Here is an 18,391-nt window from a genome sequence, read left to right on the forward strand (position 1 = left end):
GCCGCGGACGCCTTTATCCGAAGGCTGAGAAGAATCAACGCATGCGGTCAAATATTTGGAGACAAAATGAAGTCTAGTGCTGCACAAACCTTGTGTTTAAATGAAGGGTTATTTTTGGATTGGTGGTAGCGCAAATCAAAGTGCTTTCTGAATCTCCCAACATTTTCTATATTCCTTAAGTTCCACAAATATAGTACAGCTCAACGAAGTGTGTTCTACGCTACCAATGTTAGACAATCCCACATCAGCATAAGGATACAAGCAGGCTGAGGAGTGTGTGTGTGTGTGTGTGTGTGTGTGTGTGTGTGTGTGTGTGTGTGTGTGTGTGTGTGTGTGTGTGTGTGTGTGTGTGTGTGTGTGTGTGTGTGTGTGTGTGGTGATGGCTGGTTTAACTTGTGTGCCCTGGTGAGGGTAGACACCGCAGGTGTTCAGCCTCATCCAGCCCCAGAGTCCAATCATCCTGCCTCGTGAGGCTGCTTCAACCAGCCGTCATCCACACTGGCACACAGTCGTGTCCTGGAGACAGGGGTGGATTCTGTGAAACGTAGAGAGCCCGGCTGCTCGTTCCACCAGACTGATGACATCACATCTCCCGGTCTGCCCCCCTCTCCCTCACCCCCACCTCAGTGCGATGCCCCTCGGTCGGCCGACTCCTTAGCGGAAAGCTTACATAATGCAAAGGGCCGGTTGCCGTGCAGAAATATGGAGGATGAGCACGCTCGCTTTTCCATTGGCTGCACGCATCACGGGCCGCGTCTCCATTGGTTGATTGATCTCACAAAAAAAAAACGAATTACACATGTTATAACCGTTAGAGGTGTAACAAGATCTTTCGGCGTTCATTGACTCTAGGACTCATGTTTCTCAAGCCCCCGGCGGTCGTTTCCTTGTTGATGCCTTCGCTCCTCCCATCTCGTCTCTGATTGGCCGTGTGTTCCCTCTTGTGTCCAATCAGAGCGGCTGCTGAAGCTGCAGCTGGAGGACCTCCGGGAGTTCATCCAGGAGGATCTGGGCGTGTCCTTCTATCTGCCCGACGACACAGTGGTGGAGCAGCTGCATGCCTCCATGGAGGAGCTCCGCAGCAAGAAGCTGGACCTCCCGCCTCCAGGTCGGTCCCTGACCCCTGACCCCTGACCCCTGACCCGGTACCGTCTGACTCGGGCCGGAGAGCACCATTCGATAGAAATCACTTGACCTTCGCCCCGAGAGAAAGCAGAGGGCGGCACATGTCTCAGGGGGTAGAGCGGGTTGGCTGGTAACCGGAATGTCGCTAGTTCGATCCCCGACTCCTCCGAGTGTCGAGGTGTCCCTGAGCAAGACGCCTCACCCTGACTGACTGCTCCTGACGAGCTGGCTGTCGCCTTGCGTGGTTGACACCGCCGTCGCTGTGTATGGGTGAATGTGAGGCAGTGTTGTAAAGCGTTTTGAGTGGCCACTGGATGGAAAAGCGCTGTATAAATGTAGTCCATTAAGCATTCCCAGGCCTACAGAGGAAAACATTTTCTTTAGGCATCAGGTACTTGATCAATTCAGCGGTGAATGAGAGTTTGTCTGATAAATGGTCATAAGCAGAGCATTTAGGTACGTGTCTTTAAGGAGCAGGTAGGGGTTGGGGACAGCTTGCAGTAGGATGCTGATGGGTTGGCCTGTGTATGTTGGCCACCGAACCCAGTGCCTTTTTGGACCGATTTTGGACCTTGTGCTTCCTGTAGTTTCTTTCTTGTGCTTCCTGTAGTTTTTTCCTTCTTGTGCTCCTGTAGTTTCCTTCCTGTAGTTTCCTTCTTGTGCTTCCTGTCGTTTCCTTCCTGTCGTTTCCCTCTTGTGTTTCCTGTCGTTTCCTTCTCATCAACCCCTCCTCTTGCCCCCTTTTTCAGCCAAATCAGAAGAGCTGCCCAAACAGCCCCTGGGCCTGGAGAGGCCGGTGTTCCTGCTGCCCCTACAGCCGGACCCCTCCACCCAGGACCCCCACCACCACAGCGAGCCCCCCAGCACCGTCAACCACGACCAGAAGCCTCCTCCTGGGAGGCCTCCAGAGTCCAACGGCCCCCCTCCTGGGCCCTTCCCCCCAGTCCTGCCCTCCCCAGACCCGGTCGTCGTTCACAAGCCGGTCCCTGTCCCTTGGCCGGCCTCGGGGCCCTCCGGACCCCCTCCCATCCCAGCCAAGACCGGCGCGGCTAGACCCGGGCCGGGGGGGCTGGTGGCGTGCGACGTGAAGGCGGGGAGGAGGAGGAAAGACGGCCGGCCCGGAGGCCCCCCCAGCGCGGGGCAGGAGGAGCCGGGGGACTGGCCGCCTCCCCCTTCGTACCAGGCTCCTCCTCCTCCTCCTGGGGCCCTCGCCTTGCTTGAGGAGGATCTCCCGGAGCTTCCCCCTCCCCCGTTGTGCTATGAGGAGCTCCACCCCCAGACCCCTGTGGCGGCCCCTCCTCCGGCGGCGGCCCCTCCCCCTCCGGCGTTCCCGGCGCAGTTGCGCCGGCCCACGCCGCCCTCCACCCTGAACCTGGGGCGGGCGGGCGAGCCGGCCCCCCCGCGGGCCCCGCTCCCCCTCTTCTCCCCGGCGTTCCCGCCCTCATCCTCGTCCCGACTGGCACCGCCGCCGTCGTCGTCGTCCAAGCCCACCATGTTCCCGGTGTCCCTGTGCGTGCCGGCCCCGCCGGGGGCCCGCCGGCCCTCCAACGCCTCCCAGTACGACAACCTGACGGACGGCGAGGACGAGGAGCGTGGCCTGGAGAGGCTCCTGGGGGCCACGCCCCCGCAGGGCCCCGCCCTGAGCTCCACGCCGGAGGAGGAGGGGCTTGCGTCGTCGTACGGCCGGCCCCCTCGGCTCGGTCCGGACGGGAGCCGCCCCTACGACCCCGCGACGTACCCCCTCCCGCCCCCTCCGGCCGCCGTCTCCCCCCCCTCCCCTCCGTCGTCGTCGTGGTCGAGCCTGCTCCCGCCCTCCCCCTGCGCCCTCCCCTTCCTGCCCCAGGAGCCGGCGTATGACGGACAGGACAGCTGGGTGGAGCACGCCGTGTTCCCGCCCCCGCCCCCCTGCTTCGCCGACCGCCCCTCCCCCCCGCACCAGCTCAGCTGCCACAGACTGTCGGACGCCCAGCGGGACGCCGCCGCCGCCGCCGCCGCCTCGTCGACGGCGACGACATCCAGGGGCCCCAGGGGCCACTCGGTGTTCCCAGCGCCCCTGCTCTACACGGGGCACGCTCGGCCCCCGGCCCAGGGGCCCGTGGTGCTGGGGCTCGGGGTCCGGTCCAGCCCAGACTTTAACAGGATGCACGCAGAGGGACAGCAGCTTCCCAAATCAGTGACCTTCTGAGTCGGCTCTCGGACCGGACGTGAACGTTGGGTTTGTTCTCTGAAGCATCAATCTTTACAGAGTCGGTCGCTTCTTGTACGAAGAACATTGTTAATTCGGGAACAGATAAGGGCTCAAGTACGGCCAGTATTTTTCTTTTTATTCATTTTGTGTTGAATAACGTGTTTCTTTTCACTTGGTTCGTACCTCGTTGTTTGGTTCTTCCATCGTCTCCTATGGGCAGTTAGACTTTTTGTACATTCTTTCACTTGAACTTTAAATTGTATTTAAAACCGTTGTCTCTTTGTTACCCAATGCCTCATGAATACAGACGCACATGCAACATTGGCTTGTCCCTGCTGGTTAATGTGTTCGACCCAATGTGGTTTTCATTACACTGGAACCAGGAAATCCTATGCCAGCCCCAGTCAGTATTCAGCCAATACCCTCAATTATGTTCTCTTTTTTTATTTTGGTAACAACAAAGTGTCTTAACATGGAGAACGAGTAGCACGCCTTAACTCGAGGGCTTCGGAGTATCTTCGCCCTGGCTCAGTTCCTGGGCCTGCAGCTAGGGCATCGACTGAAGTCGTGTTTGAGTTGTATAATGGAGCTAGTTCACAACAGCAATTCACCACTCCTCATCTGCAAAGAGACGTTTGGTGACCCTTAACACAGATCAACACGTCCAACTGCTGAATCAAACGACAGGTCGAGAGGCACAAAGTGTTCACATCTAGTCTTAAAAAACGTGCGACATCAAACAGGATATCCTGGGTGTTCGCTGCTGCAGCTCTGTCGCAACAGATCGAAGAGACGGAAAGTGGACCCATGTTTTATAACCGTGGCGGTTTCTTCTTCAGTGCGTCCACCTTGTCCTGCTTGTTTATTTATATCATACCTTCAGAATTGTATACAACAGCCTCCATGCTACTCTTCAGGACATATCGCGGCGTAGATTATGATATTTAGTGTTGTCGATTTAGGGCAGGCCTATGCAGGGGTAAGAATAGGACTACACTGAGGACTGGGTGAACACAGGTCAAATTTGGATGTACGTCATTACCACTTCGCCCAAACCCTAGTGTAGCGTGTTCTTTCAATGTACAGAACCGTAGTGCCATCTAGTGGGGAAAGAGGCACAAGTCAAAGAGATGGGGAGAACGTTAGGGTGGCACTGACGATTTATGTAACACTAAAACTGAACAGTTGGGCAGATAACTGGGATTCAGGAAGTTTGTTCGGACCTATGCATTTGGTTATCCTTTTAAAGGGAATGTTTAAATGAAGTGCTGTTTTGAAACAGACACTCGCACACCATTTCTGTGCTCATTAAATGCACACGGCAGGAATATAAATAGGACATATATATTGTATATACACGTGGTACTTGGTGCTGTACATGGAGCCATGGAGACTGTTCATTTCAAAAACTGTCATTTAAACCGTTTCAGTTCATATAAGCAATCACAACAAGCAAAGTTTTACTGAGAAATGGAAGTTCAGCCATGACATGTAATTTGTTCTGTTCATTGAATTGCTTCTCCTGTACATCAGCTTTGCTTGACTTTTCACTCACACCAAAACCTTCGATCCAATCAGTCGATTCAACTGCAGTTAATTAAAAGCACTGTTTTAGAGTGATGATGTGTGATTTGGGCCAGATGAGCAAGTTTGGTTTAAGGCTGCTTTAAACTGTGTTTTGGGCCCAAACGTGCAAAGATGTTCAATGAACTTTATTTAAAAAAAGAACAACTTTATTGGCTGCGTTTTCTTCCCATCCCACAAAAGCACAATGGTAAAGTCTCACGTTTATTGCACTTAGTATTATATACTATACACCACTTCCACCTTTTGTCATGGACAAATATATAGTTAGGATATATGAGAAAAGGCACTTCAACAACAGAGTATCTTTACATTTTCTGGGAGATATCCTTTTCATGAGGTATGCATTTACCTAAGCCTCTAACGTACCTGTCTGGTGAAAGTGCAAAAGGTCAAAGGTCGTCAAGGTATTTCTCTTTGGTAAAATATCGAGTTTTGTTAAACATTTTTCTACATCCATTTTGTCTGCATTATTCTTCATGAATGAGATGACAATGTAAAAAATTCATAATTTACGAAAAAGACAGCATTCGCATTATTTACCCGTGTTTAAAAAAAACATTTGTTATATCACAACTTCATGGACTGCATCTTTGTTAGTGTTTGGCGGGCACAGGAAACCCAACACGTCTACTTCAACCCAGTTTGGTGAAACACACCAACCAGGAACATGCTGGCTTGGGTCTCGCTCGGTAGAGTTGCAACGTGTTTAGTTAGGATCTGGCTAGGGGTTGGTGCTAGCTGCTAGCGGTTGGTGCCAGCTGCTAGCGGTTGGTGCTAGCTGCTAGCGGTTGATGCTAACTGCTAGCCGCTAGGGTTGGGACAGGAGTCCTGGAGCAGCGGTCATAGCCTCAGCTTGGTCATAAGGTCGGAGAGGGAGGTGACGCTGGTCTCGAGCGCAGAGCGGTCCTCCTGGCCCAGGGTGGTCTCGGCCAGACGCATGGATCCGTTTGCACCCAGAAGGCAGGGCAGGCTGAGGAAGACCTCCGACACCACCCCGCCCCAGCCCTGCAGAGAAAAACACACACACACACACACACACACACACACACACACACACACACACACACACACACACACACACACACACACACACACACACACACACACACACACACACACACACACACACACACACACACACACACACACACACACACACACACACGTTAAACCCTCCTCCTGGCCTGCTTGTGTTGCTCCCTGTCGTTAATTAGTGTGGGGGTTAATTGGGTAATTGATTTGATTAAAGGGGCAGTTAGAGGCTCGGTTGTCACGACCAATGAAAGTCCAGTGGTCTCCCTCTCAGAAAAGCCATGCGTCTCAAGTTCTAACACTTTGCTTAGTCCAAGCGCTAGTTTGTAATGGCTCAAATGTAAAACTACTTTTTGTGTTGAACATTTTTATGTTGCGCCCATAACCTCTCTGCAGTCATAAAAATAACACAGCTGTGTAGGTATTACAGCTACTGTAATAATGACATGTAAAATAGGTTGAAGAACATGCAGTGTAATATATAACTACGACTAAAGATATAAGTGAAGATAATGGGTATTATATTGTTATATTTATGATCCATACTATTATATTTCCGTTTTGATTTAATATCTATTTCAATTTGTTCCTTAGTCAGCCCTTTCCTCGTCGCAATCACCTCCCTGTCCAGAGTGACCCTGTGTGATGAATTAACCACGCCGTCTCTCCATAATGGATGGTGCTCTACCTGGGCCAGGGTGGAGATGGAGTGGACCTTGTGGCGGCCCGTCAGGACGGTGTGGGTGATGTCGGCGAGGGACAGACCCACGGACCACGACCGCTGGCCTCGGTTCTTCGTCATGTCCAGCGCCCTGAGTAAGGGAGTGCACAGCAAGTATCAATAATATATTCCATCTCTGTCCCTTTGTTCACCGGAGGAAGGCCCGAGGCATGATGTCTGCCTTTCACACTGACTGAGTAATCTCATCGGATTCTCAATTCTGAGATTTACATTCAATGTCTAAATTATACTAAATTGACTTGGACCCAGCAGTCCTGCTATGGTACAGCATAACCTCTGATCCAGTAGTCCTGTGTTACAGCAGAACTTATTTCCAGCAGTCGCACTATGTTACAGCAGAACCTCTGATCCGGCAGTCCTACTGTGTTACAGCAGAACCTCTGATCCAGCTGCAGTCCCACTATGTTACAGCAGAACCTCTGACCCAGCAGTCCTACTGTGTTACAGCAGAACCTCTGATCCAGCAGTCCTACTGTGTTACAGCAGCACCTCTGATCCAGCAGTCCTTGATTGAATGAAGCTTTCAAAAGGGAATTCAGAAGTGTTTCTTCAGTGGCCATTCTACACACGTTGATTTGAAACCTTAACAGATACTTTAACACAGTTCAGTACTGCTGGCAGAGTTTTAGTTTGACAGTTGCACCCCTACAGATGCCCGTCTCAAGCGACATGATTGATGGAATCAAACATGAAGCGAGAGAATGTGAAACACCCAGTTCAGCCAGATTTAAGATTGGCTCACTCTCAGACTTTAGATATTCTTATCTAAAATCTAAAGTAGATACTTATCCTAATTCTTTATTTTGAGACATGTTCTGACCCTGGAATTGCATAGAGATTATTCTGTTTTTCAAATAACAGAATAATGAATTTTCTTTTCAAAATTTCGTAGTTTAATTTAGAAAGAAACTAAATTGTTTACGTCCGCTTTAAATAACTTGAAATCTTGTTTTCCTCACCTAGCGAGTGAGGAACAACAAAAAATGTACTGAAAGTGGTAATGCGACGATGTGTTATTCCCTACCTCTCCAGCAGGGGTTTACTGGCGCTGGAGCTCGGAGCGATCTGCACCCTCTGGCTGGCCTGGCTGGAACTGGTCCCAACGTTACTCATGACCGCCACTGCAGCAACACACAGACATACTCATGTGTTCACAAAGGCGTGAACGCACGAGTCATGGCATTCCACGACTCTAACAAGGTAAAGTCTTTCCTAGCAGAGAAGCAGCTTGCACAACAGGTTGGGCAAACACATAGAAACAATATGCAGTGTGTATTTATAACACAAACAATACAGAGGAGGCCTGATGGAACAGTGAGGCGTAAAATGCCGTTATGAAAACAACAAAAACAACTTTATAATGACGTATAATGACGTGGGTTCTTCTGCTTTGGGTTTCGCTTACCACATGGCAGGAAAAACACACAAAACACTAAAGAAGCGACAGATGCTTTGTTTCCATTGATAACAATTTCACAATAAGAGCCCTCATCTGCTCTGTAGTTTGCTGTGGGCGGGGCCTCACACGGCTGACCTGCAGCCTTTGCCCGGCAAAGATACTCTGATCCACAGCCTCCTCTGAGCTGTAGTGAGACCGCAGGGCCCAACCGGCTCACACTGCGTTTAAACGGTTTAAAGATTCACTTTATTGAATCTGTATACCACCCAATCAAATGTAAGTCACAATGTGTAACAGTAAAATTAGCTTGAAGCTTAAAATAACCTGGACACACATATACATGTAGTTAAGCTGAATGATAGTTATTTTAAAATTGTTATCAATAAAATACCATCCTATAACTAGTATATTCCTCAAATAAAAAAAGCTGGCCAGCCCATAACTCGGGCTCTAGCGGTGAGGAGGAGCAGCGTTTGACGTCAGGCGTTTACCCTTTCCACCCGTCTGCTCTCCGAGGATCCAGGCCTGCTTGTGTACGTTGAGGTTGATGTCCAGCGCCTGGCAGAGGCGCTCTGAGTCCAGATTGTACCCTGCCCCGATCACGTGCGTGGGGGGCAGGCCGCTCTGCCTCCAGGCCACGTGGGTCATGATGTCGACTGTGGGGGGGGGGGGGGGGGGGTGGGGGGAGGAATGGAGAAAGGTATGGAGAGGTGCTACTCGTGAGAAATGTCCCTCTTGTATGCTCCGATTAGTTCTACGAGTTCTTTGGCACGCTGGCAAGAGAATGTTTAGCATAGTGATGAAAGTTTATTTGAAGCAACGAAAACAATTCTTACCCAATTATACCCCACACTAATTGACCAGAGGGAGCAACACAAGCAGGCCAGGAGGAGGGTTTAACTGAAACACTGATTTGTGTGTGTGTGTGTGTGTGTGTGTGTGTGTGTGTGTGTGTGTGTGTGTGTGTGTGTGTGTGTGTGTGTGTGTGTGTACCTGGGTGGGAGGCGATGAGCATCACTGCGTGGGGGCTGTGGCGGGCCAGCGTGGGGATGATCCCGCGGTACATGTCAACGTTGGTCTGCACCACACCCTCGTACGACTGCTCGTTGCTCCACGCGTTGGCCGTCACCACGACGACCGCGGACCCTGCTGATGCAGACAGATCTGACAGGAGAGAGGCAGTTATATACAAACAGATTAAAAACAAACTGGTACAGCTTGGTGAAACACGACGGACGCCCATTCCACACGGCCCTATTGGGGCGGATAACGAGATGGATGAAGAGATGGCCGCAGAGGGCTTCAGTACCTTTGGACACCTCCACCTTGGGCAGTCTGAAGATCTCAAGGTCGCCGCTTCCACCCTTGGTTGAGCTCTCCGCCACATCGATGAAAACCAGTTTGTCCACCATGCCCTGAAGCGTGAAACCGAGAGAAGGAAACGCGAATAAATACCCTCTGGTAACTTGGCTGGATGATGGATGATGGATGTACGAGACGGGGGGGGGGGGGGACGCACCTTGGCCAAGATGCTCATCACGGTAGCCATTCCCAAGTCCCCTCCCCCTATGACGGACACTTTGTGGTGGGGTTGGTCGTGGTGCCGTACTCCTCCTGGTAAACAAAGAGGGATTTGTTAACCGTGATCCTCCACCGCGCTCGCTCCATCCACCACGTCCCCCAGTTCAGACTCGCCCCCGCCCCATCCGAGCATCCCAGCTTCCACAAAGGACTTACTTGTTGTAAGATGCTTTGGATATAAGCATCTGCTAAAAGCCCTAAATGTAAATGTAAATTATGCCATTGAGAACCCGACTGGCTTCAACGGGAAAGGGGCTCCCCTTCTTTCTGGAGGCTGGAGATGGACGCCAGCAGCTTGTGGGGGTCCTCGTCTCCGCTGGCCTTCGACGACAGCGGCGCCTCCTGCTGGAACTTGGTGCTCATCTCCTTCAGAAGAGCCACCACGTTGGTCTTGGGCTGTGTCAGGAAATCAGACAAACAAGAGGCGTCCCACATGAATACAGTAACGTGCAATATTGTAGAATTGTTGCTGCTATGTGAATAACTCCAATAATAATCAATCATTGTAATATTCGCCTTATACAATGACGTCAACCTAACCGTTGAGTCAGTTTACTTATTTATTATCCTGTTTTGTTATTGTAGCTGCTTTTTTACATTATATCTAGCTTTTGTATAGAGTCCTCTCTTACATCCCCTTTGATGGCTGTAACATTACTACCTTCCCCGGTTGTGGGATTAATAAATAATTATCTTATCTTATTTTACACACTGCCTGGAAAACCTCCAGAAAGACTCCGAGTGGGATTTCCCTCATCATGTCGTATGCATAAGTCAATAAGGAACAGTTTCAATAATGTAGCATAGCGGATATTCAAGCCGCTTAGACACGTATGCATAATACATCGTTTTAATAATCTAGCACATACTCAATGTCCACCTCAACTGCCCATAATGCTTCAATTTGTGTTTTGCGTACTTAACATTATCGCTACTCTTCTTGTGTCCATATATTTATACATTTTGTATGGATTGTTATTTATTACTATTCATTTCTATTTTTCTAATCTAGTTCATCTCTAATCTAGTTCATCTTTTTTTTGTTGCTCCAGCAGACTAATTTTAATGTTATTTTGATTGTTTTACTGCTTCTTCCTGTAATTTCCTGTCCGTGACTAAACCAGCACCAGGTTGTCTATGTGGCCCACGTACGTGGTCCCAGTTGTGTAGCATGGGCAGGTAGATGCGTCCCCGGGCGTCCACGTGCCGGCCCTCCCTGATCACCATGGCGGGGGTGGGCCGCAGCAGGCAGATGGGAGGCGTGAAGGGGAAGGAGTCCAGCAGCCACAGCAGGATCGGGAAGTTGTACGATTGCCCTGCATGTCGAGGGAACAGACTCGATAACAGTCCCAGATTCACAAAGACGGCGTGTGGCTCAGGAGGCAGAGCGGATTGGCTGTTAAACTAAAGGTTGCTAGCTCGATCCTTCGTAAATAAAGGAACGCAGAGAGAGGGATCGCTCCTTCCAGGGATGGTTAGGAGTGCAACGGGTACTGTGGTGGACAGTCATAAGGTCTGATAGGCCAGGTGTGTGTGTTTGAGTCAGCTTTACCGTCATATGTTACTGGAAGGTTTCCTATCAGCTTCAGGAGATCTTTCTGAGTGCCGTCAGTAAAAGCTGAAAAGGTGTAGATATACCGTTATGGAAGAGTGTTGGGCATGATCTCACTTCAAATGATTAAGGCTCACACAGTAAACACTTTACTTACTGTAGGTGCCGTTCGATAGTTGCATATCAGGGTACACACGATGGATTTTCTCTAACTCCTCTATTGCAACATCATGGAATTTATACTGATGAACACAAAAGAAATACAAGAAGGGGTTGAGTATTGTCTGAAGCGTTAAACAGCCTCCTGTCATGGAGGAATATAACCATCTGGTATGTCAGTCGGCTACAAAAAAGTTTTAAATCCCATTTATTGATGGCCTCAAACATTTCCAAGTTATATTAATACAAAACCAGGCTATTCCGATGACTAAATTAAAGACAAACATGCGCAAACCTATGTGATCAGAATAATGATGTAGACCTAATTATTGGTATACATGAATAAACATGATCTAAAATCTGAATTTAAATTATAACCCTCCTCCTAAACGCTAGTTTATTAAAAAATATATTTTTACTTAAAAGTAGTCTCAAGGTTAATTCTGGCAGACTAATTGGGTGTCGTATAAATAGGCAAATAGCCAACTCCGGACAGCATGAGTTCATGCGGATCTGAAGCTGGTTCGACCGGTTCACATTACCGGCTGATGCGGAGCCGGGTCTTCTGTTGCCAGATTGGGTGGGAAATCTGACCCAACACTGTCTCTAGGCTTATGGTAAGCGGGTTTGAAACAATCTGAACATTAACTAAACGACCAGAGGCACACACAGGAAGGCCTGCAAACGTTTGGAGTAGATATGAAAATGAGGGGAGGATTTCAATCGGGTTCGTTTCCACCTCTAATTGAAGGCGTTCGCTCCTAAAAGCCGGAGTAAAGTGACTCACCCTGGAGAGGATCCGCTGTTTCTTCTCCGAGTTGATGTCCATCTCTTAAAAACCTTAAACAACCTGGTGATTTGAGTGTGTGTACGAGGTAAACAACGGGCACAGTGTTTACTTCACCGTCCGAGTCAAACAATAACTTCCGCAAACTTTGCGAATTAAAGGGGCGTGTCCTCCGTGGCTGACAGATGACGTAGTACGTCATCAAGCCATATAAGGAGTGATTGAATCAGGGGAAGCCCCGATTCCAGAGCAATAGAGAATGTTAACTCTATCACTCTGCCTGATCCTATTGATGCAGCATGTTGGTGACAATTTAAATCCTAGGTTGATGTCCATTTTGTTTTTGGGTGCGTTTGTTTCCAACAGATTTTTTTCATTGTTTTTGCATTTTCAGCTAGTCTTATACAGTTATGTCTTACTTTTGTCTTTATACTTTTTAATTCTTTGTCACTATTTTTTCTTGTGAAGCACTTTCTAACGGTTGGTTTAGTTCTATAGAAATAAAGCTTGACTTACTTACAATTCTTCAGCTCAGGCCTAGAATACAAATCTGGAGTTTCTAGTCTTCATATTATTAACTAAATACCGTTCTCGAGCAGCGCAATTTTAGGGTAAAATAATAACCCTGAATCTCAATATGTAATAATATAGATATATATTATAAATGTATCTGAATATGCATATTAAATGGCTTGATATAACAACTCTCCAAAATTTTCGGTCACACAACAATGGCCTTTGTTGCTCGGGCTAAGCCTCCAACATAATATGAGAAATTAATGAACAATCAAATAAAAGCCAGAAGCGTGAATCATTTCTGTCAACCACTTTTAAAATGGAAATGCAAACCACAATGTGGAAATCTTATCTCGAGGATTAAATTAAATCGATAAAACGTAACAATGCAACCTTTCTGGGTGGCGTCCGCAAGTCTGCTCCGTAGTGGAATTTGTTGAACATTTCACATCATCATGTCTGATCTTTCTATTATTTTTTTTTTACAAAAAGTGTTTTTACATCAAATTACACTTATAGTGCCGTATTTACAGTCCTGTCCTGTTCCAATGTCCTTCGACGCAGCCCCCATCGTTAAGACCTCTGACTCGAAGGGAAAATAAATAGAACAAGGCAACAGAGAGAAACATGGTGACTACAGAGAGGTCCTGTGTAACGCTTGCACTGAATTCCGTCTTCCAGCTCAGATTCAAATGTAAAGACCCTCATCCTCTGAGGAGTAAACATAAACAAAGACAGAGGGCGGGGGGGGGGGGGGGGGGGGCAAAGTCCAACAGTTGAGGGGATCTTCAGCGTGTGTGTGTGTGTGTGTGTGTGTGTGTGTGTGTGTGTGTGTGTGTGTGTGTGTGTGTGTGTGTGTGTGTGTGTGTGTGTGTGTGTGTGTGTGTGTGTGTGTGTGTGTGTGTGTGTGTGTGTGTGTGGCAGTTCATGGCAGTAAGGGCATCACAGCTTTTTCCTCTTGGCGTGTCTCTTGATCTCATCTTCTTCTCGCTTCTCCTCCTCCAAATCTTCCTGGACGGCCATTCTCAAACTACCGGATCACACAAACAAACAGTCAGTCTAGAGAAACAAACAGTTGGTCTACAAACAGACGTCATACTTTGAAAAGGATCGACGAATGCATTCTGACAAGGCATTTTCATTGGTATAATCTAGAACATGGACAACCTAGATATATCTAGAGCAGGTTTCACAACCTTATATGCATCCCGTTCCTCACACGGCTCAAGTCACCCTTCATCGACAATAAACCAGAGATGTCATCCTTCATATTATTACCTCCTGGCTTCCTCCTTCTGCATGTCTTTCCAGCTGCTCTCCATGAACTGCAAGGCGTAGTCGCTCTCCTCCTTGTATCTGGGGTTTGGGGGGGGGGGAGCGGAACCAGACAGCTGGTGATCAGACCGGCAGCTGCAGACCCTCGTAAACATCAAGGCGCCGACAGGAGCGGTAGGTACTCACTTGGAGCGGTCGTAACCGAAGATCTCCCTGATGTGCTTGGAGACTTCCTCCTGCTCGTTGTCCCCGTTGTCGATGAAGTCGTCCATCTCCGAGTCGTACTCGTCTTCCTCATCCTCGTACTTCCTCTTGTAGGCCGACGTGATCGGCGGCAGCATCGGCGCTGTGAGGGGGGAAAAAGCCGCTTGTTTTAACCCGATCTGAAGGATAGCTGTGCTGAATGTAAACGCTGTGCTGTCACAAGTTAACGTTCAGGGAACAACGCAGTTTGAAATGACAACCGGCTTACTGTATGTCGCTTTGGATAAAAGCCAAATGCTAGATACAACATGACTAAATGTCAATACAGTGTCAATATTGAACAACAAAATGAACGTTCGTAATTAATTCACGAGGCCACCGTTAACAAATCGATGAGGGCCAAGGCTACATTTACATTTAGGGCATTTAGCAGACACTTTTATCTAAAGCGACTTACAATAAGTACATTTGTCTGAAGAAAGAGGAACATTATATCACTGTCGATACAGTAAGGAAGTTCATAGAACCAAGTGCCAAGCACTAACAATCGCTAGGTTAACCCATTCCCCGTATACAACAAAGATATCTCGAATAATACGCTACAGAATGAAATTACTGTGTTTAAGTGTCAGGATGTACAACATCCAATAAGTGCGTATGAGGGTTGCTGGGGCTACAACACGATACTGAAGTTTATTCTGCGTAAACACCCAACCGATTAACCTAAAAACATACCATATTTCAGAAACCGGCACTTCACACTTGATCCACAATTTAAAAAAAAAAAACACATGGCATAAGAATGTCCCTTAACAGTCTCCATACCTGAGGGTCTCGCCATGGACCCATAGGGCACGGCCGCTGGTCTTCCTGCCATCCCGGGCCTCTGTGGCATGCCTGGGCGGGGCGGTCCGCCCGGTCTCGGAGGTCCGCCCGGTCTCGGAGGTCCGCCCGGTCTCGGAGGTCCACCCGGTCTCGCCGGTCTAGCTCCGCTCACGGAAATGGTTTCGGAGACAACGGTACACTTGGGTCTCCCGGGACCCGATGCCGGGTTGAGTCCGGGTCGGCCCGGGGCCTGCCCCGCGGCCCCCGCTCGGCCCGGTGCATTCCCGGGTCTAGCCCCGCCTTGAGATGGACCCTGGTGACCGCTTCCTCCAGGCCGGGCTTGAGCCCCACCCCCCGTCCTGCCACCCTGCGGTAACCCACCAGTCCGTCCCCCCTGGGGTACCCCCCCAGTCCTACCCCCCTCGGGGACACCCCCAGTCCTGCCCCCTTGGGGGACCCCCCCCGGCCTCCCTTGAGGAACCCCCCCGGGCCTCCCCGGAGGGCCTCCCCCAGGTCTGGGTGGGCCCCCAGGCGAAGGCCTCGCGGCTCCACTGTTTGGTCTGCCCATGGAGCTCGCTCCAGGTCTAACGGACTCCCCCTTTCGTACCTTATTGTCCATACTGGGAGGGGCTCCCTTCAGCGAGCCCCCCTGGCCTGGCCTGGCCGGCCCAGAGGCCTGAGGCTGAGGTCTCGGGCCGGGTGGGCGTGAAGAAGAGGGACTGGGTCCCGGTCGTCCTTGAGGTAAGGAGGAGTTACCCTTCCTGGAGCTAAGGTCACTTGCGGTGCTGGGTCTGTGGCCGGGCGGGGGCCTGGGGGCCGGCTTGCTCTGAGCAGAAGGTGGTCCCCTGGTGGGGGCTTTGTTGGTTGAGGCACCTGAAGGATTAGACGAACTGGTCTTGGGTCTGTCGCGGTCGCTTTGCGAGCTCTTGGGTCTGTCTCTGTCTCGCTCCTTGAGAGACGACTTGGAAGAGGAACCATGGTCCCTGGCGTCCGTCGGTATCGATCTCGAACTCTTACCAGACGCGTTGGAGACCCCCGACTTCTCTGAAGAGCTCTTCGCCGGCTTCCCGTTTCGATGCTCCTTCTCCGGAGCCCCTTTCCTAGAGGAGCTGGAGCCGGGCTGTGGCCTGCTCTCCCTGTCCCTCTCCGGCCTCGACGAGTCTCTGGAGCCCTTGTCCAGCCTCTTAACCTTACGCTCCAGTGCCAGCTCCCTGATCTCATCTGCCGTGCGCAGCCTTCCCTCGTTCTTCACCGCTTTGGCTTTAACCTCAACCGGCTCAAACTGCTTCTTCTCAGCCAGCTTCAGCAGGTCTGCAAACGCCAAGGGGGCTGCCGAAGGCTTGGGTGGGCCGGCGGGTTTCTTGGCCGACGCCTTGACCCCACCACCACCACCACCACCACCACCACCACCACTACTACTACCGTGGTCTCTCCGCATCGGCCTCTCGGGCTCCGAGTCGGGCTCCGAGTCGGACGGGTCGTATTCGTAGTTGTCCTCGTCCGCGGGGTCGTAGCAGTTCACCATGGGCTTCTCGTCCGAGCTGTCCCCCTTGGACCTCCTCTTCTTGGGCTCCTCCACTATGGGGACGCCGTTGTACCCCCTGAAGTTGTCCTTGGTTCGGGAGGCCATGGCGCGCGCCTTGCGGTCCGACTTCAGCTCCACCCGCTTGGCCGTCAGGACCTCCTTCTCTTTCCTCATGAGTAACTCTGGAGAGGGTAGCATGTATAGTGTGGTCAAAACAAGGATGACTCATCATAGACATCGTTGTAGTGTACTAGGAAGAAGAGGAAGCAGATGATGTGGCGCTCTGTTGAGTACCTTTCTTTTTATCGTTGATCTGTTTCTTCTTCAGGAAGGCCTGCACCGCGGTGGAGTTCACTCCCTTCACCTTGGGGTCCTTCTTGGGAGGACCGGTCTGGAGGCTGTATCTCTTCTTCTGAGGGATTGAAGACGGGACAATTTAATGAAAAGCGGACCATTGAATGATTTTCCGCCGTACCGTGCATATGTCCACGTCAAATCAGATTGGAAACATTGTCAACCCTGATAATGATTGATTTTAACCATGAAAAACAAATAGACAATGCACTTGAATGTGATTTATCCTTGGTGCCTCCAAAACTAACTATAATTAGACCACTGCCATGATAAGACTTCTACCGTTGTGCAATCTTCACCCAGCATTGTAGAGGGAGGGGTGTGTGTGTGTGTGTGTGTGTGTGTGTGTGTGTGTGTGTGTGTGTGTGTGTTGGGAAGAGATAAGTAGATAGTCATTGTGTTTTCTTCTATGTTCAATGATGATGTGTGTGTTTGACGTCTTGATTCACACCTTACGTTACCCTGTACAGATAAAGCGAAGCATTTGAATCAGCTCAACAAGACCTGCAGACTAAGGTGAGCGGTCTGACTCACGAACACGTCGTTTAGTTCAAAAGTACTGAACATAGATGTCATTCGACATAAGTTATCTCTTATCCCTTAGATTTGTTCTGGGCTTTCCTGTACTCACCTGCAAACTGCTGAGACCCTGGTTTTGGGAAGCAATCGACAATATATTATCGAAGTCCATGATTGCTCAGGCGAAGGCAGTGAGCTCCTGGATCTCACAGAACTTGACGTTGAAACAGTCGGCTAGCTGATAGCTTAGCCTAGAGACGACCTGTCAATACTCGGCCTCGGAGACAAACAAAGCTCCACGATTGTGATGTGATCGACAGATTAGGGCTAAAGGATAACACATTTAGTGATTTAAGCCCCTTGAATGGCTTGCGTGTTTGATTATCCAGAATTACAGTGCCGATCGGCTATTAAATAAGGACTCAGCATCGGGCTGAGGGGTTTTATCTGGGATACGCTGTGGACATGGTCGGATTCATGACCCGGACTGGAGTACACCTGGGACCGAACTCCAGGCTTTGGATAACCCAATAAATGGCTTCCAAATATTTAAAAGACGTTTAAGAAAGTGCGTTAGGTACTTAAATTGGTAAAGTTGTATTAAGGGGAGGGGATTTAACCGATCGTCAGAATAATATACGCAATAATCCATGTAGTCCCACCAGTATTCAGTCCGGTCCGTCCAGTGGTTCCACTCCGGGTTCCACAGCCTGAGATGCGTGGCGTTAATATGTGACGTTTTCCGGTGTTTTTTTTTTCTTCGTTTACAAACGCTTTAAACTTTCCCCCGCATAGGTTTTTAATAACTAAACACGTATTTTTTTTAGGTTATATGTGATCTATAGTTATGCTCTCATATAATATAACATATTTAAAATGTATAAACTGCTATAAATCTCGTTTACTTTTATTGTGTCTTTTGTCTGGACTTTATCATATATATTTTAAGTGTATTCACATTGATATTTGTTACATGTTGAATGTTTCAGGATGACTGAAATCCAAAAACGTTTCGTCCCTG

At 49.5% G+C, this 18,391-nt stretch overlaps 3 protein-coding genes across 5 annotated transcripts in view; 1 reads left to right on the forward strand and 2 right to left on the reverse strand.

Moving 5' to 3' along the window:
* si:dkeyp-19e1.3 (USP6 N-terminal-like protein) overlaps positions 1-5,440 on the forward strand; it is a 25,636-nt gene extending 20,196 nt beyond the window's left edge. For all 3 annotated transcript variants that reach the window (XM_060061639.1, XM_060061636.1, XM_060061637.1), the window contains exons 13-14: positions 956-1,108; positions 1,875-5,440. In XM_060061639.1, the coding sequence (XP_059917622.1) occupies positions 956-1,108; positions 1,875-3,310 (1,589 nt within the window). In that variant the 3' untranslated portion in view covers positions 3,311-5,440. The remainder of the gene's footprint in view (positions 1-955; positions 1,109-1,874) is intronic.
* uevld (UEV and lactate/malate dehyrogenase domains) lies at positions 5,089-12,490 on the reverse strand. Its single transcript, XM_060061682.1, has 12 exons — positions 12,153-12,490; positions 11,364-11,448; positions 11,207-11,272; positions 10,807-10,970; positions 9,914-10,050; positions 9,593-9,686; positions 9,383-9,488; positions 9,067-9,237; positions 8,565-8,729; positions 7,699-7,795; positions 6,621-6,744; positions 5,089-5,905 (listed from the first exon to the last, which is right to left on the reverse strand). The coding sequence occupies exons 1-12, from the start codon at positions 12,192-12,194 to the stop codon at positions 5,741-5,743; spliced, it is 1,416 nt and encodes a 471-aa protein (XP_059917665.1). The 5' UTR covers positions 12,195-12,490; the 3' UTR covers positions 5,089-5,740.
* Positions 12,491-12,963: 473 nt separating this feature from the next.
* spty2d1 (SPT2 chromatin protein domain containing 1) lies at positions 12,964-17,866 on the reverse strand. The gene is made up of 6 exons (XM_060061641.1): positions 17,483-17,866; positions 16,792-16,909; positions 14,973-16,679; positions 14,130-14,289; positions 13,947-14,024; positions 12,964-13,698 (listed from the first exon to the last, which is right to left on the reverse strand). The coding sequence occupies exons 1-6, from the start codon at positions 17,540-17,542 to the stop codon at positions 13,611-13,613; spliced, it is 2,211 nt and encodes a 736-aa protein (XP_059917624.1). The 5' UTR covers positions 17,543-17,866; the 3' UTR covers positions 12,964-13,610.
* Positions 17,867-18,391: the final 525 nt, after the last annotated feature.

The sequence above is a fragment of the Gadus macrocephalus genome, chromosome 9 (genome assembly GCF_031168955.1).
Source record: "Gadus macrocephalus chromosome 9, ASM3116895v1".
NCBI classification, from domain to species: domain Eukaryota; kingdom Metazoa; phylum Chordata; class Actinopteri; order Gadiformes; family Gadidae; genus Gadus; species Gadus macrocephalus.

Coding starts and splice junctions, on each gene's coding strand:
- uevld (XM_060061682.1), bottom strand. CDS start 12,194: ATGGACATCAACTCGGAGAAGAAACAGCGGATCCTCTCCAGG. Junction 7,796..8,564: donor AGAGCAGACGGGTGGAAAGG/GTAAACGCCTGA, acceptor GTGTTGCTGCAG/TGGCGGTCATGAGTAACGTT. Junction 6,745..7,698: donor AGTAAACCCCTGCTGGAGAG/GTAGGGAATAAC, acceptor TCCCTTACTCAG/GGCGCTGGACATGACGAAGA.
- spty2d1 (XM_060061641.1), bottom strand. CDS start 17,542: ATGGACTTCGATAATATATTGTCGATTGCTTCCCAAAACCAGGGTCTC. Junction 16,910..17,482: donor AGGGTCTCAGCAGTTTGCAG/GTGAGTACAGGA, acceptor TCAATCCCTCAG/AAGAAGAGATACAGCCTCCA. Junction 14,290..14,972: donor GTCCATGGCGAGACCCTCAG/GTATGGAGACTG, acceptor CCCCCCTCACAG/CGCCGATGCTGCCGCCGATC.